At 41.2% G+C, this 24,408-nt stretch overlaps 1 protein-coding gene across 3 annotated transcripts in view; it reads right to left on the bottom strand.

The window, feature by feature from the left end:
* Positions 1-24,408, bottom strand: part of ADCY9 (adenylate cyclase 9) — a 95,082-nt gene that overhangs the window by 14,638 nt on the left and 56,036 nt on the right. For all 3 annotated transcript variants that reach the window (XR_012837886.1, XM_075767680.1, XM_075767679.1), the window contains 6 exons: positions 23,708-23,925; positions 19,017-19,119; positions 15,813-16,021; positions 8,030-8,189; positions 4,867-5,015; positions 1,991-2,032 (listed from right to left, as the gene is read on the bottom strand). Coding sequence is in view for 2 of the 3 variants with exons in the window: in XM_075767680.1 (XP_075623795.1) it covers positions 1,991-2,032; positions 4,867-5,015; positions 8,030-8,189; positions 15,813-16,021; positions 19,017-19,119; positions 23,708-23,925 (881 nt within the window). In the remaining variant the exon portion in view is untranslated. The remainder of the gene's footprint in view (positions 1-1,990; positions 2,033-4,866; positions 5,016-8,029; positions 8,190-15,812; positions 16,022-19,016; positions 19,120-23,707; positions 23,926-24,408) is intronic.

Raw genomic sequence — 24,408 nt, 5'->3', positions numbered from 1 at the left:
TTGTATTAATTTACAAGCTTGGGCAGCTTCAGATCAGCACTGGATTGTTAACGGGGATCACGCCGGACTGAAACAGTCCCTGCACTGAAACAGAGACCGACCAACCTGACAACGCTGCTGCTGCCGTGCAGAAAGGGCAGCGCTATGTTGTATTAACACATGCACAATAGATGTGGGTTTTTTTTTTTTCCCCCAACTGAAGGAATGACAGACTAGTACATCTCCTAATAAAAAGTTTAAAATGAAGTTTAGAAATGTTTAAGGAGCCAGATATTTTGGTCACTGCCTTATTTGGTATTTAAATCACAAGCCAGGATTTGCAAAGCAGGCAGAGCGCGCTCCGTGCCTGTTTGCAAAAACATCTTCTGCATGGTTTGTTTCTTACCCACTTTTACCTTTATTTGTCATGAGTTAGAAGTTACACGCTACCTTTCCAGAAGAAAAATATTTGCACGCAAACAGTGCTTGATAGCTAATTTTTGACAGATTTCTAATAAATGATGATGATACAGAAACAGTCACTGAACGAAGACTGGGTTGTCAATTATTTAAGGCAGAATGAATTATTTATTAGTGATTAGCAGCTGGTTAGGAACCTGCTAAGCTGTTGTCAGCGCTGGGCAAGATATTTGTAATTCTGGGCAGCACAAAAGGTTCGGTGATTTCACAAACTAATAATAAACCACTAATGATCCAATCTCATGCTAATCCTAAGGCACTACTTCCAGTGATCACCATGCTTTCATTTTTTGTACATTGCATTTTGAGTGTTTTAGCTTACAAAAAAAATATTAAACAAAAAAATCAAGCCACCTCTGTTCTTTCGGCTTTAACTTTCCGTTCTGGCTTTAGTGAAATGGAATTCTGTTATGAAAATGAGTTATCTTTCATGAATACAAATAGGAATATTTCTACATAGATACTTGCCATACAAAAAGGAAAATCCATGTTAAAAAAAAAATAAAATCACGGTAGTAAGTGCTAACTTCTTGGTCAGTAAATATGCAACATGAAAACACAGTTTCTCTCTCTCTCTCTGTACCACAGCATTTCTGTAGGTGATATTTTTAACAAGTCATTTTGTTTTGATACATATTCCCAGTAAAAGCAGCATCCTCCTGGATACACACTTCAGATGAATTACTGAGTCATACATTCACAGGGTCATTGGCTCAATCAAGTACAATATTGCCCCAGTATTGCCCTCAAACTTGCAATTAGCAAACACATACTTTTCTAATACTACGGACCAGTAAAAACACTTTCAAAATAGTATTGCAAAACTTGCAATAAACCCCTGAGAAATTCAGCACTGAAATAATTAGACTGACTCTTTAACGTGTTGATTTATAAGGGGCTATTAATAACCCAGGAAAAGATTTTTGTTTGTTTGTTTAAAAGCCTGTTTAAAAGTCATTTGCTCTCCGTGACACGACTTCCTATTCTGCCTAAGCGAGCTCAGGGTGGCAGACAGCACCCAGGCTGTCCTCGCCAGCATCCCTCCGTCCTGGTGAAGGCAGCCGACTTCACAGCCAGCTTTTTCAGCTGAAGTTCCTCTACTGCAGGGAATTCTCACCTGGCCAGCTGTGGGTAGCATCCAACTTGGAACACTTCTGAATGGTGCAAATCAACCAAGGAAATAAAATAAATAGCTCATGATGTACAGATAATGCTTGAAAAACTGCTACTACTAGAAAAACAGATGCTATTTTATGTAACTCTTCCATAGTTCTATTTCCTAGAAATCAGATTTAAAAAGAAAATAGCATTACACAACTCTGACTGCAGCATCAGCTCTCTGATGACTTTTGGTCATACCTAAGTCCTCTGTAAAGGAAATTATGTACACAAGGAGCTTAAAGACAACTTGCTGAACCAATTTGTCGAATTCTCAAGTGTACTGCTGTGGATGCAAAGTTTTGCTACATATTATTGACTGAAAAGGTTTCTATCCCTAAACATAAAGAGGGTAATTTTATATAAAGCTTACCTAAAGTTCTGTGCCAAATCTAGATGAAAAGTTTCCACAGAGCTGAAATAAAAAAAAAGCATTGATATCAGAAGGAAAGTTAAAGCATTCTGCCAGAATTTCAGTTAGCATTTTAAACTTTTCTATTATGTAGACTGTAGGACCAATAATTGCATTGCACGCTTGATCAGCTTCAGACAAACTTTGTTTGAACGTGACTTATCTGCACTTTTTGCTCGGAAGAAGCAACCGCAGCCAGACACAGAGATGCAAACACCTCTGAAGGGTAACCGATGATAACGCGCTCAAGATGATGCCTGGAACAAGGAATTGTTAAACAATCCAATCTTACCTTGGAAACATGGAAAAGTAATTTCAGAGGTCTAAAACCCAGTTATGCTTTCAACTTATCTGACCACACAATACAAAGATTTAAAAAAAACCCCACAAACAACACACCCAAAAAACCCCCAAAAACCAAAACCCCACACCCTCCCAAAACAAAACCAACACTGAACAAATATAGAGTCTATTTTTGAAAATGCTATTACAGAAAATAAATAAGCAGTCAAGCAATTTTTGTGTTTACTTGCATTACAAATTCTCTACTGCAACCAAGTATTTCAACTCTCAGGATTATTCCTTTTTCCAAAAGTAACTAAAGAAATCTGCAGAATGGAATTGCCTGTGATGCATACAAAGCTGCAATCACCACTGTGACAAAAAAAATATTATCCAGACTAATGATAAGAGAGGAACAAAAAAGTTATTATTAAGAAACAAAAGTGATGGGTCTCACTAATTCAACCTGTATTACTTTTGTTCATGATCAATTCTACAAATCACTTTTTCAGATCTGCAGTGGAACAGCTCTGTATTACTTTAAATATTTATTTTTAAAAGATTAAATAACAACATATTTCGTGATTTCTGTACTTCACTTGTGTAACTGCTATTCAAACCACAGGCAAAGAGATGCTATTGTTACCAAAATTTCTTAAGACAATGAACCGATACAACAGCAAGGTCTCCACCTCTCTGCTTGGGAACAGCCTTTCCCAGTCCCTTAATAAAGTCCAAATGCAGGGAAAATCCCCAATGTTGTGTCCATCTTTCTGTACAAAGTCTTAATAAAGAGCTGGCACACAAGCTGATTTAGTAATCACACATACAATTTGTTTTAACAGTTTGCCTTTGAATAAGGAATTAGGAGTTACAATTATGGCACCAAACCCTCCAATTCTCTTCTGCAACAAAATGCCTCTGACATGGATGATCTGTTCAGACAATCACGCACGTCAATCGCAATGATTCCTTTTTCAAGCTTTGCTTTGACTGGCTGCCCTTGTATGAAGACTTTTGGTACAACAAACACACCGTATTCCCCCATGTTAAAAGGTTCTGCCGTGAACCAGCACCTAGGTATGTCACTTTAGCTCCTTGCAGACATGCTACTACACATGTAGTTGAATGCAAGAACCCCTGCTTGGGGGGAAATTATGGAAAAGTAGCCAGGGAGGCAAGAAATGGCATCAGGGGTTTGTTCTTCACTAAATTCCCTGAGAAACCAACCTGGGGGCTAACTTCTCAGTGAAGCTGGTGGTTGGACAGCGAGTGTCGGTGTTGTAAGGGAAAAAGTCAGCTTCCTTACTGGGAGAGGGTCACTTAGAGTGCTGGAGGAGAGACAACGTTAGGTAAGCTGGACAGCTAAAATCAAGGGGACAAATCAAAGATGAGGAAGGGGAGGTGCATCCAGAAACTAAACGCTATGTCCCTCCACTGAATCTAGACACAACTGTCCTGCTCTTCTTGCCTGAGTGCTCTGCAGAGAGACAAGAAAGGGATTTTTTTTGAGTTTAATATGATCTAAAAACCATTTGTCAACTGACAAATGTTCCAAGTTACTTCTTTTTCCAGGGAAAGACTTTCTTCCTACAATCCCTACAGCTACTTCCAAATTACAGATGTGAACAGGTGTTGAAGGGTGACTTTTATTCTCCCTTTTTTAATATAAATTAGAACAAGATTAAAAAGAGACCACTGAAGATACTTGAAGAGGGGATTGAAAGCTAAATACTCACACCAAACATGTATCTGCAAACTCTTTTTGGTTTGTTTGGGGTTTTTTGATGTCCACACTATGGTAAGAGTGCCAAAGGCTAGGAGATCTCTCAAGCCACAGAGAAGTGCAAGTTGATTATAAAATTTGACAGCAGGAGTGCATGGCTGGAAGGAATCCCTTGACTCTCTTGGAAAGAAAATAGAAGGAGAATACCGCAAACCAGTTCTCCTGTGGGGAAAATTCCTTATCAGAGGAAAAACTAAAAAGCCTTAAGGTTACTGCACAGAAACTGCATTAACTTGACTCCTCTGGTTACTGTCTTGCAGCATCCTCTGAAAAAGCAGGAAAGTGAGAAAGGAAACAGGGCATTAGAATCCTATTAAATCTAAGCACCTGCCTTCCACAGTGAGAACTGTGGTGGAGGTGGAAGAAAGATCCAGGATTCCTAAGGGCAGAAATAAATCCAGAGCAGTGTGGGGGAACAACTGGGCTCTCTGGCACCACCAAATGCCTCAGGAATTTCTTAATAAAATAGACTTTCAAACACATGGTGAAAGGCAATTCTATGGGTCTGATAAGTGTGCCGTAAAAACACATCACTTGAGGACAGAGTGTAATTTCAAAACGAATTACAGGAAAGAGCCCCTCAGATATCATCCTGAAATCCTTCAAAAAAAACCCACCAAAAAACGCCGATCTCTTCCCAAATAAAATTATTACGTCTGAGATGCTGGAGAAATTCATGACAGATACTAAAATCCCATGCATTAGATCGAAGAAAACCAAATGTGTTCATCCAAAACAGGGTCTACGAGTGCTAAGGTGCGATGCTCACCTGTCTGGACACAAGGAGACGTAGAGCAGAATGAGAAGCACTGCTCCTACTACGGTTGCCAACAGAGATCTCATCCAGGAGCTAAGCTGGCAGAAGTTACAGTACTGCACAATGGTGATCAGAATCGCGCAACACATAAACATGGTGTACTGCAACAAAGAGAGAAAGCGCGAGTTAGCTTCTTCTTGCTGACCGGAGCCCTTCTGCACATAAATGCCAGCGTAAATTAAAGGATTTGTGATATGAAAGAGAAGGATCTAATTTCGTCTGTATTATATGCACAGTAAGTAATCCCTCACAGTGTATCAGGAGACAGCACTTGAAGATGGAAGTCTTCCCTTCAAAGAGCAAGAAAACTTTTAGCACAGGTAGTATGTCACAATTTTCCCTAAATGGAGTTTTGTATTACTGCATTACACAACCATTATTTCAGTAACTTTCAAAACCTTCAGCTTACCTTTGCAAAAAGCTTAGTGCCTCTTCTTATTAAAAAATAAAAATAAAATTAAAAAAAAAAGGCAAAACATTCCTGGTAACCTCCTCTTCATTGCTGGGGTTCAACCCTGTCTGTTTTCAACTGAACGTCAAAATTTCCCCGCACTGAGAGTACAGAACACATTCACCCTCAGAAACTTCACCCAACTGTCTACTTTAAAAGCACATCTTTAGAGGACATTATCATACTGCCCAGCAGCAGGTGAATTCAAATTCAAAAAAAAAAAAAAATAATCTGTTTTGATAACAAAAGGCAGGTATCAGTCACTGTCAAACGATGCTCGGTAATACCACCCCTTGTACCAATTTGAAAGGACAATTTTAGATTTTCTGTTCCAAATGGCCTATCTCAAAAACCCCACAAGTTTCCCTTTCCATCTTCACCGGACGAAGAGAAGGAAGGGCAGAATGGATATATTCCCTAAAATGACTTCATTTCCCTGAGATACAATTTCACAGTGGTCAAAACTCTCAAGCTGCTGCAGAAATTCTGGATTTATCAAGAATATTCATGACCATCCAAGCTAAAACAGAGGCTCCACAACTGCGTTACGGAGTTCTGTTGTAGCTATAGACTGCGTTTTACGGTATCAAATGATCATTCTCTCCCTTTCTCTCTCGTTTTAAATTTCCTTTACAGCTGAAGTGCAGAGACTGCAGATTAGCAATACTGTAGCATAACAAATAAGCATGTGATTCAGAAGTAGACACAGCGTATGGGAAAAAAACCTTACATAATTTACCATTTTTAAACCACCAGCACAGTTGTTGTTTTTTAAATGACTCAAAAATGGATAAAAGGAATTTCAGAAGCGTCCATAAAACCCAGTAATTTAAACTTACTTTTTTTCCCCCATTTCAGGTCTCCTAAAGTGGCAGAGCACTGGTTCTCACTCCAAGTGATGCCCCAGCATGAAGCCAGCCTATAGAGGGTCAGTAAGCGCTGCGTTTTACTATGTATGCATGGCTTTGGAAAGTTTTTTTTTTAATTATTGCTATTTCTGTTAATTTTGATTTTAATTATTTTATATCCAGGGAAGGTATAAAATGCTACGAATAAAAAAAAAACTTCGCAAAACCATGTCATAGTAAAATATGACACTTACCTGACCCTCTATAGATTTGCTCCGTTTCCTAGAGCTCCGTGACTGTTGAAACACTGAGCACAAGATGAGTTGGGACATCTCTTGGAGAGTGAGCCAACAACCCCACGACTCTGGAGGACCTGCAAGAGGAAAGAAAGCAAAGTTCATTCCCAGTTTGGTGACGAACATCATCGTCTCACTGCCGCTGCCTGAGGCATCCAGGCTAACAACCTGATCTGAACAAGTATCGAGAATACACTGAGAAAATGGTTCTTCCAACGTTATTTTTAAACGTTTGGAGAGATGATCAAGGATGGTGATGAATGGGATGATATAAAAATCAGCAGACAGATTTGAGAGATTTGAAGGTTTTCAGCTCCATTCAGCATGAGGAAAACATTCCTACAATTAGTTTACTGGTAGTCACAAGGGATGAAAACCATCATTAAACTGAAAAAAGAATAATATACAGCTTAAAAATAGGTAACTAAAATTCACAAAAGGTAAAGGCTGCAGAATGGTTTTAAATGTGGGATGTGAAAGAATATCAAATACACTCGTTCTGTGACTGTGATAACCATGGAACAATACATTTTTAAATCAGGAAGGACCAAAAACCGCCTGGTCCACACATTCCCCCGGAACAAACACTTCCCAACACCCCATACTAAACCGTGACAGGAAGAATGAAGAGGATCTGGTTGTTACCTATGCCCAGGGCCCTGCAATAGCAACAGATTTGTGAAACAGAATTCCCTGAAGATCCCGGAAAAGAAGGATCGTACGCTGTGCTACCTAAGAGAAACTTGCAGAAAAACAAACTTTCATCTCCAGTTCCAGTCTGGTTTATTCACAACCAATTTTTAAGCATTGATTTTATGCTACAGTTGGCCTTTAAATTAAACTGTTCTTGCCCCTCCTCACTATTTAACCCCTTGTACCCCCTTCTGAATGTTTTTATTAAAGGAGACACCAAATCCCCTGTGGACTGTCCTGTGGCTGGGCTAAATAACCCAATTTCTTTCCATTCCTTCTCAGAAGCCAGTGGTTCCATTCCTTTAACCATTCCTGCAGCCCCTGCAGAGTAATCACTTCTATGTATTGCGAGCTCTCTCCTTTGAGTTCCTCCATCTAACTCTGCAAAGAAAAACCATCCACGGCTGATACTCCTCGCTGTTGAGATTCACGAATGTGCATGCAAAGTTTTTAAGTATACTCAGCATCTCTGACGACAAACTCTGAATCAAAACCAGAATGAATGCAACGAAAAGCCTGAGAGACACTACTTGCATTATCTAGAATAAACACCTGCAGAAGTGTTTCGTCTAAGAAAAAAAAGTATATAGGCAGGCAGGTATAGATATCCCTCTGCTCTTTCGTATGAGAGTTTTCAAATAAGCAAGTGACTGTATTTACATAACACACTAGGCATTTCATCACACACGAAAGCCCTATCCCTCCCCTCTAAGGGGTTTGTATCAAACAGATGTAAAGCATGAGGGAGGTGAAGGAAGACGGCAGGCAAGCCACAAGCTTTGTTAGATCCAAAACGTCAGATTATGAAACAGAGTTCGACAACTTACATGTATATTTGTTTCAAAATCAGAGGTGAAGTGTGAAAAAACTGCAAGAGCTGGGAGAGAAACCAGGATTGCACCGAAAAAGTGGCGAGGCAGCCAGCCAGATATCACCTCCAGGAGACGCTTGGTGCAAGTCATCACCTCCTCCAGAAAGAACGCCATTCTGGAACAAATGAAATCACAGATTGAGGCGTTAATTTCAGCGCATCACTTTGTACGTCTCATTTACCTGTAATAATATAACTTCAAATCCTTCACTTAGACAGCATGAGCAATCACAGCACCTTACGTGCCATAGCACCTGCTGGTAATTTCAAGAAATAATCCACCTTTGCTGAAGGATGACCAGTTTTGCTCCGGCAAGGGGTGTCAGCAAAGGGAGAGACAGCAAGTGGGACGGTGGGCTTTGAGAAAACAAATTCAACCCCAGATTTCACTTACCTGGAAGGAAAGTGGAGAAAGGACTTCTCTCTGTTCCTAGATATTTAGCCTTAAAGCAGGTGGGCAGAGGGGAAGCTTTTACAAGTAAAAAAAATTACCTAAAATAACATGAGGAACACTCGAAGAGCGGGGCCGTATACCCTGCTAACAGATCAGTCACCCAGAGGCCGTGCAAATCCCTGCCTTCTTAACGTTACACTGCAACCGAAACCAGTTCTCCCAGTTACACCCACCAATTCCCAGTCTGCAATCGGACTCCGTTCCTTCTCATTAGGGAAGGGGAAAAAGAGGGAAGAAGAGCGTGGGCTGAGAGCTGGCACCCTCGGCAGGCAGCAGAGCCCGAGAACAGTTGCGATGAGCACCTCGGAGGCCAGCTGGCAGCTGACACGTTCCTCCGCTCGCCTGTTGGTATCTATCACAGCAACCCAGTTGGCTCCGCACAAAGCACGCGGGAAGGAACGGTTCTTGCCTCAAGCTGGTGATAAAGCGACGGCCCAAACCTGCGAAGTGCTGAAGGAGCCAACTGGAAGAGCTCTGGAGAGAAGCTTAACGGAGATACTTCTGCAGTGAGAGCACCTCTAATTGTTAAAACGAATAAGCAAAGGTAAAAGGATGCTTAATGCTCGAGGAAATGGCATAGAAAACTATTACTTATCTACAGAAACAAATCCTCGGGATAATTTGCTTTCTAAAAGCTGAAAAAACATTAGTCACTCCAGAAAAATTGCAACTGCTGTTCCAAGTTCCTAATTATTTTTATGAAGACTTAAAAAGGTAATGTAGTACAGTTAGCTTCGTTCAAAGCCATTTCATCAGGGATGTATGTGATAATCAGAATTGGTCTGGGCAGGTAACGTTGTTATTGGAACAGCTGACTACAGCAGAGCCCAAACAGCAAATAATTACTGGGTTTTTGGACCGAGATGCTCACGACTAACAAAAATGTATAAATAGAACATACACTAAATATGAAATTCACATCTCCAAAGTTACATAAATTATTCCATATTACCTATATCTTTTTTAAAAGAGAAAAGCTATCCACTGATTTTTTTGTTTAAACACTTTTGTCTAAAATACAAAGTATTATGCTAGATAAAAACCTGACACAAACCAGGATAAAATGTAAAGTTTTTAATGTAGATTTGACACCAATTCTACACCTTTTAAATAGGTATTGTGTATGAATGATATTTTAATTCTCTGATATAGGCTTCTGTGAATTTTGCAACTTTAAGCATTTTTTTTTAAGCTTCAAGAGCTCTTCCCTGATTTAATATATTAAAATCTGGAAATTATACTTAAATGCATAGAAAAAGATAAATTCGGGGTGACAGGATGGAAGATGCTGTAATACATCAGGAGTCCACGAGAGGGTGCTCACAGATTTGCTAGTTTCTAGTTCAACGGACTTCCATTTACACTCAAAATTATAGCCCTATTCCATCACAATAAAGAATTTCCAACAAAGCCCAGAAATTAAAAAATTGTATATAAAGAAAAATAAAATTTAAAAAAAAAAAAAAAAAAGAATTGGGTTTTCTGAAGTGTCCTAACTCAGTTGCCTCCGACAGCAACGACAGAACTATCCCTGTCTCCAGCGGCAGCCAAGTTCACCCAGTACCGAGCACTTCTGAAAATGCCACCCAAGTTCATGCCTCTAAAAATAAAGTTCCATTCTCCCAAAGCCCTCGAATTAGGATTAACATTTACAAGGCTGAACTGTGAGAAAGGAAAGCAAATTGGGCTCCAAGGCAGAGCACCCCCGGGCTAAACTCCATCCCGGCGCTCCCCGGGGCAGCTGGCTGGGGAGCCAGGAGAAGCCGTGTGCGAAGGCAGATCAGCGACACCTCTGCCCACGCTCTGCCTGAGCTTCCACGTCGCTCCCACGTAGGCTGGCACAGAAACCAGCTCTGTGGCACGCAAAGCGTGGCAGATCCCCAGCGCAGCTCATGTCTCTCACCCCAACCCACACAACAGGGACTCCACAGTGCAGAAAAGCTTTTTAAAAAAAAAAAAAAATTTTTTTTTTTTTAATTTTTTTTTTTTTGCCAAGCCTCCATGCCAGGACAAATTCTTGCAGGAACTATAGCAACAAATCCATCAGCGAACCCAATCAGTTAATCCTACAATGAGGACACTTCTTTATTTAGGCAGCTGCGCGTTTCAAAAAAAGCCAGCGCAAATTCCAGGGCAACGCCACATTTCTCGTGATAATGTTTACCTTCTTGCATCGATTTTTTTTTTTTTTTCTTTTTCGGTCCGGTATTTATTGCAATGCTCTGCACTCTGGAATTAAAATGATTGAAATTTCATCCTTCAGAAAACAGGGAAAGCCTGTGAATACAGCACAACCCTCCCATGGCAGGAAGAAGTGCATTAAATCCAGACGGCAATGAGAGCTGCAGACAGATTTAATGGCTACAGGGCAGTATCAGTAAATAATGCAGTGTCAGTGGGGAGCTCAACAGGGCTTCAATGCTAAAGCATCCAAGATGTTTACACAAGCTGGAGTTCAAATTAGTAACTTTGACATAAATGATTAATGGGTAATGGAGAATGTTACCATCATTTCTGTATTTACTGGCAGCTTAAAATCGATTCCCATAGTTCAAATCAAAAGCTTTTGGCGTAGCAGCAATTTGGTGGGATATTAAATACCAAAGTCACAGATGTTGGAAAGAAATAAAAGGCGAACAGAATACATTGTTGTCCCTTGCATCAATACTGCTCAGTCAGGTTGTTAAGAGAACCGGTTTATTAAGCTCTAGGTGCAGAATACAATTTCTGTTGCTGGTCACGAGGAATTTAAGAAGAAGATCCAACTGGTTGGCCAGTTGCAGACAGACCGTGGGTGTTATTTCAGCACGCCTGGGAAGGTGCAGTACTGGGTAAAGGGTGGTTCTGCTTAGTCAGACCACAGCAGCTTCCCATTCTACCGTTTTGGTTGTACTTGCTTGCTTTCTTCATCTAGAAAATATTTTTTTTCCCTCTAGAAAGGTACTTCTAATTCATGAAGCATCTTATCAAGTGCTCCCACCTCATATTGTTTTGAGCAGGGTTGAAATATCCACTATTCTGGCCTCATCTCTTCACTCACAAGTCTTCACTGAAGGATGCTATCAAAAGAAACACTTTTTTTTTTTTTTTAAACAGTTTTACTCGAGAACAAGAACTAGATGTCAAAAGTATCCAGTTAACAAAAATCCCGTATTTACAGCTAAAATAGTGAGCAGATGTCTTTTACCTGTATCCCTGCAGAAGCACCCCTAAGAATCCCAGCTGAAATCTCACACAGTCGTATGTTCAATGACATTTCCCGAGATATTTTTATAGAACAGCAGAACTTTAGGACCTCTTAGACTTCAACTGAACTCATGAAAGTCAAAGTAGTCACATTTCAAGTGGGTAGAAGGACATTCTTTGCACTACGTTTACAGAACAGCAGATGACATCTTCCACATGCTCACAAATGAAGCACCATTTTTTTGCATGCAGCTTTATACAATTAATTTTTGAGTAGCACTTGTGATAACAGTGGGATCCTCATCTATAGGTACTCCAATAATTTATTACCAGACACTTCAGAGGAATCAAAACATCCTTCTCCCTTGTAAGCTTTGCTCCAGGAGGACTTCTGCTCTTCTAGAACTTGAAAGTTTTAACTCATTTCTCACGGTACAGGCAGCGATTGTGCTCTCCTCTCCCACTCCTGCAGCTGGACCAAAGGTCTTAGCCACAAAAGCTGTAGCAAGTACTTCCTAGGCTGAGTCCTGGACTCAATTAAAAGTTAGGCTGATTTAAAGGCAGGGTGTTTCGCATCACGATACTGAAAATACAATGAGAAACTTAGGCAAGAATTTCTGGTCCTAAAATAATCCCTTTTCCTGAAATTCTGGGATTGTGCCCAGCATTGTAGTCCAATCTCCTCCCTTAAGATATCTCGGTGGTATTCTGTGATCGTCATTTGGGATGACATTTCTGCACAGGAAGCTCTGCACCATTTCTGTGCATAACGAGTGGTCGGAGTGAGCAGCCCTCACTTTGAAGAGGATCTGAAGAGGAAAAAGACAATTTTCTTCTTTCTGCTCAAGGGAACTGTACAGAAGTGTGTGCCTCAGGTTGTGGAGACTGGAGCGGCCCACAAGCGTACTTTATGTATTTACTATGAAGTAAATACATATTATAAATTCAAAACAAAAAAAATCCCACCAACCTTCCAAGCCAAACCAGATATCTTCTCCTACAAAAGTCCCTCCCAAATACACCATTGTCATTACATTTAAAACTGAACACCTACCAGAAAGCTTCTGAGATTTTTTATCTCCAAACACTGCTCTTTTTTTGGTGTATAGTATGAGGCTACTTTCAAGGAGGTACCCTGGGCAAGATCCACTCAGACCTGAGATGATCCCATTTGACGGCGAGGGCAGGGAAGGGCAGCAATTGCTGATCCCATCCAGTGACTCCTCTTTCCCAAACTAACCACGAGAATTTGCGGGGTCTTGAGATTCACAGTCGTCTTGCCAAGAACCGCAGCAAGTGCTAGTGACCACCGACCAGCTGCACCCGCAGTAGCTGTGCAGGAATTGCAGAATTCCCTATATGCCCAAACCTCCTGTGAGTGCACGGGCAGTCCCGCATGCTGTCAGTACAGCGGTTATTGAAAATCTGTTATTACTACACCAGGTGGGACTACGTGAGTTTTGACGGCTGGCTACGGGTCTTCTCCACAGTGTGAGATGTTTCTCAATCTGCTTTTCAAATCAGAAATAAGCACAAAAGAATGATTAATATTAAAAAATATATACTTCAAAGACTTAGGAATCATCCTGAAACACCTGCTTTTTAAATCTCACTGACTTTGAATGAGGCATCCAAGCCAGCTTAGAAAGTAAAATTCGGGCTTTAAGCCAACATAGTCTCATGAAAATATTAGAAATGTCAGTGGCAAAACCAAATAGGGTTAAGAAAACATTACAAAGCCACTTAAATTCACGTCAGTAATGGCCCAGGCTCACTACCAGAGAGCATGGCTCTCACCAACATGGTGCTGCAATGAAGCCAAACCTCCGTGCAGCCGTACACAACTCAAAGACAAAACCGCTATGCAAATTCTTGACTATATAGATAGCATATTGAAACCAACAATTTTCCTTCTCCTTAAGAAACCTGTAAACCACCAACTACAGAACAGGACTGAAATAAACCCTTATGTACCTACATACAAAAATTTCTAAGATTTTAGCAAAGAGGTTTTTATAAATGTACAAAATAAAAGGTGACTGCAATGTAGCATTGGAAAAACAAGTGGGAACAGTAATGAATTGGAAAATACTAAAATGGAGTATTTTGATAAGGTACCTGCAAGGTGAATGAACACAAATTCTCTCCAAACATATCTAGATGGCAGAAACCAGCTCTTCTGCAAAGCAGTGCTGGAGTTGTTCAGAGCTGAACAAATTCAGAGATGCAATGCCATGGCTCCCAAGCCCTGACTACCTGCTCACTGCTGTCTTTCTGCTCTCCTGCCCAGTGCGATCAAAGAGCTGCCCAGGCACATCAAACTGACAAAAAAAACCCCTTCCTCCCCCCAAGACAGAGCAGTGAAACTGTTCTGTAAAGGGAAAAATGCATTTCTGGTGCAAGAGAGAGGACAGAGCAACAGTTAATCCAGTTTAGGATGCACTAGAATGCCAGTCCTAGCAGTTCAACCATCTCCTAGTACAGGTGTCTTAACACTTTCTAAATGTCCAGGTTTTCTAAGAAGTCCAAAACTACAATACTATTCAAATTGCAACAACCAAATAGACCTGCTAAGAAATACTATCCTTGAAAGCATTTCCACTCTTCATAAATGGCATCTCTCTGCTCCTAAACACCAGCTTTGATATAAAATGCTCGCACACATTTATATGTACACTGAGTTAAAACCTTGCTTCAATGACTAAATTACTAATTTAGTATTTTTTACCTTGACCCTGAAAAGTCAAAATAAAAGCGCAAACTGCAATCTCTTGTTTCTTTTGAAACAATGGCAGAATTGCTTCTAATTTGTAATTACAAAAGCATTTTAAACTACACGTACCCAACAGATTTGCAGAACTACGAGCAAGGACACATGTTTCCGCACACCACCCTTAAAACGCACTCTTGTGTCACAAGGAAGAGCAGTGAAAATGGGGGATGCGGAGGGCAGAATAAACTTGCTCTCACAACTTATTATTAGGTCTATCATCCCGGTTAATAACAGGTTACACGTGGTATCTGTATAAATCAGACAACACACCCAGGAGCGCATGAGCTTTACTGAAAGCATGTACAACTGCAGTCTCCTGCTACGCTTGAATGCATTACTAACTCCAGCGTCCCGGGGGAAACCCCACATTACGTCGGAACCGCACAGCAACCGCTCGTCGACTAGTAACAAATGCCGGGGTAAGGTCCACAAGAGTCCTAGAAGTCCAGACCACATGTCCTCCAGTGACTGGGTGCACGTCAGGAACGAGAAGTCACTGCTAAATATCAGGTATCTGCAGCTGCAGCCAAGCCTCACCTCCAAGGGCAGAGGAGAGGCAGAGGCGCAGGGCTTGCGGGGAAGTCTAAGAATTCAGGGCTGGGGATTCTTGGCTGCCAAAAGCAGCGTGGGGCTGGCACTGCCGAGCACAGTCCTGTGAAGTCACCCTCTCTGCAAGCGGCAGCTGAGTGTCACACAGCCCAGGGCTCGGGGGAAATGCTGAACTCCAATTATGTGTCAAACAGGGAAAACACAAACTATTCGCATATTAAGCCCATGAGACTTGAAATAGAGATCATTATGAAAGCTAATTCTGGACAGATGCAACATGACTTTTGCAATTTTTTTTATATTTTTTTTTTTTGAGTAAAGGACTGCTTTTTGTCTTCCTGATAAACTATTTTAGTCTTAACACCAGAATGGTGTCCTTTTATCTAGGAATTTAAAGGCGAGGTTTGGGGTTTTTTTTTGAAGGACAGATAAAAATTTTCTGTTTGAATTCCCTCACTCTGATGTCCCTGTGAGGGGAGACGATATCCAGTCACGTGTGGCATCCCAAGGAACAATAAGCAGGGGCAGGCATGGCATGCAGATTCTGTTTCCTTAAGCACCGTCTATCAGAATCACATTTCTCTCCTCCAATTTCTGCAGCTAGAGCTCTCTTTGCACAAAATCTGCCGCAAGCTGCCTTCCCTTCACTAACACCATTCTCCAAATATTACAGACTGTCCAAATGAGCTCCTGAGATGCTGTCAAACAAAATATTCCCAAGCCAGCCACCATTTTAGTTCTCACTGCTATAGCAAGAGTTTTTTACGCTTTATTTACCTAATTGAGACGACAAGGGACAGCACCTCTAGCAGGATGGCGATGACGAACACCACGACTGCTGCAGGCGGTGGAGGGGATGCGACCATCCCGTGTTTCAGGAAACACGTGATAGACAGGATGAGGAAGACTGTGGTGGAGAGGAACACATCCAGGAGCGAGCTGAAGGTAGCGCTGGCAAATGTCTTCACCGGAGCATTCCTTATAACCTGTGTGGAACACAGGGATTGAGGGAAGGGATGAAAATGAATAAATGGTGTTTTGCTGAGTTCAACTGCAGCATAAACAGCAGCTCAGAAAAAAATAAAGGGATACAGAACTTTTTGCCACTTCATCAATCCAACGTAAGTACTGTTTTGAAACAAGAAACAGAAGAGGTAGTTCAATGGCTATCGCAGCTCCCTGAGAATAAGTCTATGTCAAATAAAAGCACTGGCAGTGCAGCCCCTATGTCTGGGGTGATTTTTACAGAATATTATGATACAGAAATAAACCCTATGAAAATTGCCTATTCTACGCAAAGAAACATAAAACCCATAATTACTAGCAGATAAAGCTATCAGAACTGTTCTTCAAGGATTTTCATTTAAAATAATAATAGATTTTACAATAAACTCTTTCAGCTCCAATGGGTTTAAGAAAACGCTCCAAACACCACTCTACAGAAACAGTTACTTGCCTGTGGTAGAGTTCACATCTCCCTTTCAGACCGGATTAAAAGCAGCGATCGGGATGCTATGTAATCCAAACTGATCGGAGTCCAGGACACCAAGTTCTATTCTTCTGTACCACCTTACCACACATTCCTGTCCTGTCTTGTCCTGGCCCCGGTACTGGTGCAGCTGTGCTCTCTGCTACTTTGGCCAGTCCAGCTCAAGACTAGATCATGAGCTCAACATCCTGGCTTACTCGGATGAGCCCAGGCTTAGGAGCATTTATATCTACCTGAAGGACCACCGAAAGCAAGTTCCAAAGAAAACCGAAAGGGATGTTATCCATATCACCATGAAGTAGCCCAGTTTGAATACTACGGTCTTACACTCTGGTTTCATTTGGAAATTTCTTCTGCTCCTTAGAATGCTGTCTGCACTCAGCAGTATTAGGAAATGAACTTGTTCCTCACTTGTACCTCTCTGCAAACTAATATATTCGGTCAGCGTCACTCAGTGCCAAAATTACCTTTTAATCTGAACTGTAGCAGAATCCTGTTAGTCCACAAAGAAAGTCACAGAAATTGAATTAAGGAAAGCAGCACTGTATCCTAAAGCAACAGTGTTAAGGATGCCCTAACAGTGTTAAGTAGTGCCTTAATTTCCAAACAAGAACAGGCGAAGCAAGCTCTTCGGAATCGGAGTCACTTACAGAGAACGATAGCAAACCGAGCGCGCAGCCGGCACTGTGTAATTAGAGGTGGAATCAGTGGTGTTGGAAGTTACTTTCAGCAAGTTTACTGCAAGGCAATTAAATAACCAGCAGCACTGACAAATCATTTCACTCTCCCAAGAGAAGATTTTTGTTGTTTTGGACCAGGTTTCGCCCTAATGCTGCAGAGTTACTATTACAGAGTGAAGATTCCCATTTCCAGGGAGGTTTACATAATAATTTTCAAATTAATAGCTTGCCACTAACAAAACACACAGACCACATTCCTGCTCCTTCTCTGAATTTCCTACACACCCACATTAATAGGCCAATCTGTATACATTTGACTATCACTGCTTCGCTTCTCTTTCCAATCTTTCTATTGGAAAGAACTTGATTTACTATTTTCTGTATAGTTTGTGCACATTTTGCAGGCTATGTCCTATGAGAAGCTTCTCCCTGTTGTTGCTGCATGAGCTTTATTCACAGATACCACTGGAACACAGCGCTGCAGAATGAGTACGGAGTTCCTGATCAAAGTGAACAAACTGAACTGCAACGCAATTACACTTCCCTTTGTCAAAAAACTAAGCTAGGTCTCATTTGTAAACATTGAAAACCAGGCAAATAGGGACTATTGCTAAGGACAATGTGACAACACTGCCCAGAACTGAAAGCAGCCCACAAACAGAAAGCAACAAGCAGCAGGAGCAGAAATCCTATCTGCCCTCAGATGTAGGACATATCGGGAAGAAAGGAAATCAACACCAATAGTTATCACGACGCAATTCTGCCGGATGGATGACCCAAACCAATAGCTCAACACTACTGGAAGGGAAGGGCCCATTCCCTTTCCTGCTGCCGGACACTTGTGCTGGCTCTGGCACTTGCCAACCTCTCTGTGAGCTGCTGGTTCAATACAGCAGAAAACAGACCCAGGCAGAAAAAGAAAAAAAGCCTCAAACAGAAAAACAAAACGTGAATATTTGACGCTAGGTTGGTAAAATGAACTGGCTCTCAGCAGGGAAGGCTGATAAGCACCAGAGCCATTAGAAGGAGCAGGGAGGAGGAGGAACAAGGAGGGGAGAGCAACTGCCCTCTTTTGGCAGCAACTTTTCAGCTACTTGGGAAATGCAGACTCAGTTAGTGGCGACACCTAATGCAAACTTACAACATCTTGCTAGTTCATACCAACCAGGCAGGAGTATCTACTGACAGGGAAAACCTGCGGTACCATTAGCCCCCAAGGGCATTAAGGACTTTTTACACTCAGTGCAGAATCCTGAAGAAGGCACCAAGTTCCTTACAATTTACTCGCTGTTCCTTACCATTATGCAGGGTTTTGAACTGCCTGTTTCTGAACGCAGCACACTTACACAACTTAGGACATTTGAGTTCAGAGCAGGTTTGGGTTCCACAGGAAAAAACATGGGGCTGTGACATGAACAAGAATCAAATTCAAAGTTACCATTCTCAAAGTCAGGGTATTTGATGAGAAGGCAAGGAGCATTTGGTCCTTTACTTTCATCTTAGCAGGGTTCTCTGGCCTGCCTAAAGCCTTAAAACATTAACCTGAAAATGGAGAAAAGGCAGGTGAGACGTAGTGTGTCTTGGTGGACTGTGAAAATGTATTTCCAGCCTAAATGTTGGACTAGACTCAGGACACAGCATGAGACAGGTAAGCTGAAAGGAGGCTGTTTTCAGAGGCAGCGATACCAAGTCGTAAATCACACGTGACATTTCATGACCCTTGTCATCAACTGCAAGGAAATGTCTTAAAAACAATGACAGACAGTTGCTTAGACAGGTTACAGAAGGAAATCAATCCCAGGAGAAACACACCTCTTCCTGATAGCTCGTCCTGTAGGCCATCTCCAAATCCTGATCCAAGAAGTTCAGGCTCAGCTTGTTAATAGGCGGTTTAAAGAAGTAGTCTTTCATGAGGCTAAAAGGAGGAGAAAAGACGATACCAACATCAGTTTATTCAGCTGTAACTCTCCCAGAGCCCCCCGTTCCATGGTTTCTGTTTCTAGGAACGTTGGCGCTCAGCTTTGAAGTTCCTGTAGCTTTTCTTCGCTCTTGGTCACCGAGCTACCCCCTTATCCACATCACTCAAAGGAAATATGTTATAAAAAAAAGACAGAGCAAACTTTTATACTTTCAGGAAGGGACTAATAAGTCCTTCCAGAAACTTAACAGCTATAGCTGCAGGTGACTACAGATATATATATATATATATATATATATATATATATATATAAAAGCACCAGCAAAAAGGAAAGGTTAATTGCTGCTACAGAGGCACAACCTTAGGAGACACACGGCTGCGGGATATTTGCGCCTCAGGTGAAATGCTATCCTTCAAAGCAAGCCAGGGATGACAAAGGTGACAAATTGTTAGGGGGAAAAAAAAAAAAAGAAAAAGTTGTTCGTTTTAGAAACAGCACTTTCTTGTTGTTTCAAAGACACTAAAATAACTCAGTAACTCAACTGGGAACATTCCCGTAACAATCTGGGCTGCAGAGAAACGGAACCTGAGGAGACAGATAGCTTATGTTTACTTCTGAAACAGAAAGTTTGAAATCACCAGAATCACCAACAAAGGCACTGACAAATAATGAAAGTGGCTCATTACCACTAACGAACCAGGAGGCAGCATCTACCAGAGGGTGTTTATGCACTCCTTCACCTTATCTTCCAGCATCAGGTGCAGGAAAAACCCCAAACAAACCCAAACACAAAAGAGGCCTCAACCGTTAAAAAATTGTTTTTATTCCCCACCCTCTGGGGCAAAATACAATATTATTTGAGTTTTACACTAGTTGTGAGAGGTTTATGAAAGAGGTTTTGTAATGACATCTGTGGCACTTGATGTGCAAACCTCGTCTTTCTCTGGTAGGTGTCGAAGAGCTGAAAGGACTCGACTCACAAAGCCCCGAGTGCTTTGTGCCTGATGGTCGCAGAGTAAGGTCACACCCGCTCGTGCCATTTATTGTGGGATAGCCTGTCACTCTCTTCTGTGCCGTCCTCACCTGAGACTGCAGAACACAGGCTCTTGCCATGAACTTTCTCTCATTTTCAAGCAAACCATTCCACTAGTTATTTACAGTGAACTAACTGTTTTTAAAATTGCTGTAGAGTGTGAAATGGGCGGCTTCTTTCCAAGTGCTATTGCTACCTTCAAAACTGCAGCACTGAAACAACAATCAGGTCAGACTATTTTGCAGTTGATAACTTGTAAGCAAAAACCACAGAGATGCACATGAGATCAAATTCCAAGCAGATGAAGAACTGAAAGGTCCTACAGAGCTCATCCGTGACCAGATCCTTTCTTGTTTGTTCTTGTTTTGTGGTGGTGGTGGGTTTTTCTGGACTCCTGGCAAAGAGGTTTTTTGGAAGTACAAGCTCCGCAGCACAAGATGGCACGTGGGAAGGATTTTTTTCTTCAGATGCAAGACCAATCAAACACACATTCCTAGACTGAAGCTTGAGAAGACAAAGGACTTCAGCCATGAATATGGCAGATACTTTATAACCTTTAAACATTCTGGCCTTGGCCAATATATTAAAAACATCAGGAGACTCTGAAGGAATGACAGGACACATTCCCTTCTGTTCCCCTTCTCTCTTTCATTCTTCCTTGTCTTCTGTCCCTCACCTCTCAGAGGTTTCTAAGAACATCTTACAATATGATTTTTGCAAGCTTGCTTTTTTTTCTTTTTTTTTTTTAAACTATTGTTGAATTCACTTTCTTCCCCCAAGGAAGCTCAACAGAGTATGGTGATGTTGCACTGGAGCTGCGATGGTCTAAGGATGCAGGAAGAACAATCCAATTTGCGCGCACTGCACAAAACGGAAGGTATAACATGATAAAATCAGAGCAAAGGCAGCATTTCTGATGTCAGCCAGCCATACCGTGCCAGTCCAGTTCCACGTCAACAGTCATCTGCTTCAAAGGTGAAGATCCCAGTTTAGTTGACTAAACACAGTCAAGTACATAATCTGCTTCCCAGGAGGTGCTGTGCCTCCCCAGCACAAGTTTTCCCTGAATCCAGCCAGACTGGGAAGTGGGGGATGAAAGAAAGAAAACACATTTTAAAAGTATTTAAACAGAAAACGGACCCAAGAGGGGTGTGAAGGCCTGCACAGGATCTACCTTCTGTGGGAGCTTCCTACCTCCCTGGGACTCTGCTCTGTATTTAAAGAGATCACTTGTAAGCACTGTCCTGATGAGTACTTGTTTCTTGTGCTTCAAGAGGTTTATAACCTAAGGAATATGTAATTTTTCTTGGAAATAAAAATCTAAAAAGCAAGAATCCTTTGAGGGTATCCCCAATGCAATTAGGTTTAAACATTTTGTATTCTTACACTCTAGTTTTCTTTTAAAATACACAGTAACATGCAAATTACAACGAACAAAGCATGGCATTGTTATAGCGGTTGTAGTAAAGCCAGACTCAGAGCTCAAACTATACACTGTTTGCCAAATATACAGAATCGAGTTGTAAGAAGATGCAAACTGATAACTTCTATGGAAAGGATTGTTGTATAATGCAATAATACAAACACGCCACACTAACATTGGCTTTATTATTATTTTTAAAGACAACTGGAACTGTGCTGAGATCCCAGCTCCAAGGCATGCAAAGAGACCAACGGCCACTCGTGAAACTCTCAGGCACACCCCTAAACTGGGGGAAAGAGGCTGGGAAATGAAAAATATCACCAGTGTCCAGCATTTCCTCCTAGCTAGCCCTAGACAGCTTCCTAACGCAGCGTACGGGCTCCTGAATCCTCCCTAGGATATGTTTAACTCTTCCCAGCTGTACAGAAAGCCTGCGTGATTAATTTATTCACCTTATCACCGTATCTGGGTCAGGTACTTTCTGTTAATACAAATTTCTGTCACAGATCAGAACACCAGCATCGTGTACCACAGTGGAAATCACTGCCCGATGCTAGGGGAAGCTCACAGGATGTATTATGTTTTACAGCAGGGAATGAAGTACGTTTTTAAAATGACTTATTATATACAACTTTACAATGAGAAATGTTAAAAAGGATTAATGTAAAACGGTAGGCTAAAACCATTCTGCATAGACCTAATTAATCAGAAGATTATTTTTGGAAAGTTATGTTTACATGAACTGAACTCAGCAGAGAAGTTTCCCTGGCAACAAGAAATGGCCCACTTAATATGGTAACGATGACATTTAATTGAGACCCCCCCAAAAAAAGCTAGGCTTTGACTGATGTCAAATCACAGTCCTACTTTTTCCTTATTCCAAATCAGAAAGAATTATCCATTTGGTAAGTGGAGGAGGAAAGCTCCAGGAACACAAGAGCTTGAGCTGCAAACTAATGGCATAAATTAAGCTACTTCTATAACTTAGTTTGCAGTGCGGTAGTTGCATTTTAAACAAAAAATGCATTTGTTCTTGCTGATTTCTGCCAACATTTGGACTTTCCCAATCCTTCTGTCTTCTAATATTAGAAAATATCAGCAAAACACCTATTCTCAGCCCCTAATGACAGACTGCACGCAGAGGAGGAAAAAATTTAGGAGGAACCTAAATTTTAATTGAAGTTGGCCACAGGAGAAAGGTAATCCTAAAAAAATCTAGAGAAGAGACTGGAGAGTGACTGGTGTCTCTCCTTCTCACTTCTCCCTGCTTTAGTCATTTTTTCAGTTAAGATGACAGCGTCCCTGCTCCAAGCAGTCTGGAGTCTATCTGAGCATAGAGTTTCAAGGATATTTAGATAAAATACCCCTAATCTGAGTGAAAGCGGTGAAGCAAAAATAAGAATAGCCATAAACAATAACAAACTCAAGTTATCTGTTCAGTTGATCCAGCCAAGTCACTGCAATAATAAGGGAGATATGGTTGTGTGTTAACAAAAATCACGTGCTACTGAATTTTAGAGAACATATTTTCCTCTGCCCAAAATAAGGGGTTTTTTGGTTTGAAACAGAGAGAGAAGCTAGCTTTACAAAACGCTGTAGATAGGTAGTAGGTCCATGAGAATTTACTCCTATTAATTCTGCTTCCAAGCCCAGTATGATTTCTAAGCATTAGTCAGTCACACAATATTATCAGATGTTGCTCTTCTGCTATACAAAAATGTGAGTTTTGTGGTTCAGATTTTATGTTAGGCTTAATTTCAGAGGAAGGTACGTACTATGTGCATTAAGCGGACTTCTGAATGTAAAGATAAGGGTTCAACTTTACGACAAGTCATTTAAAGAGCATTTTTTGTTTTTGAAGACTTGACTAAAGAATGACTGTTCACCACGGAAACAATGGAAAACCTGGCTTTACATATTCCTGAGCAGAATGCTTCTGATACCAAGTTCCTATTGTAGTTTGACCAGAAAACATACTAAGAACAGAAAGCACATGACATGTTATATGTTAACAATAATTATTGACATTAGACAAAAAGCACACAAATAAAGATTGAAGATATGGGACCTCTGTTAGCACCTTCTCTCCTTTATACAATTTTACATCGTACAGCTTGATTTTCCTTACCTGTCTTCTTTAATCACATCCACAAAGTGAGCGTCTGTCTTTTCTCTGATGTTTTTGAACCTCAAAGGAAGGAGAGCCGATTGATCCAGACTCACTCCGCCCCATCTTCCTTTCTCTTGCAACATTTCATAAAGTGAGGTTTGACTATTGCTGAGCTTTTCTTCCTGTGGAGGACTCAAAAGGCCGTTTTGAGTCTTTGGACTGTGCCCTCCTGGAGCCTGAAGGACAAAGCAAAACATGCACGGGGAACATCAGTGGTTGAGAATGTGGACAGAGGAGATTTTGTGGAGCAAAAGTTGAAAAAAGTTCTTCCCTCAACACACTGAGCTTTTACTGATCACGTCAAACACCTAACTCCACCTGCCTTGAAGTCATTCACATCTTCTGTAAGCGCACACCGATATAGGTGTCGTCTTTTTGCTTTTTACGTACCAACTTCCCAAGGAGCAGAAAACAAAGCATGTTTTCACACACGCAACGAAGACCAACCACAAGCCCAAATTTCGTTCACTCATTTTAAGGTCAAGATTCTTCAAAAAAGCTTTTTAAATACCTACTTAAACTGTGCTATCTTTCCTCAGGTCACGAGACAACTTACTCTGCCAGCCCTTGCCGATCCTTCCACTGACAACTACAGCCCTGCTGCCTTCCCAGATGGAGCTTCCCCCTTTCTCCCATCCGTGGGAACAGCCCTTCTGTAC

The sequence above is a fragment of the Balearica regulorum genome, chromosome 15 (assembly GCF_011004875.1).
Source record: "Balearica regulorum gibbericeps isolate bBalReg1 chromosome 15, bBalReg1.pri, whole genome shotgun sequence".
Classification (NCBI taxonomy): domain Eukaryota; kingdom Metazoa; phylum Chordata; class Aves; order Gruiformes; family Gruidae; genus Balearica; species Balearica regulorum.
Note: the sequence above shows the minus strand (reverse complement) of the source record. Positions and strands in the feature narration are given on the sequence as shown.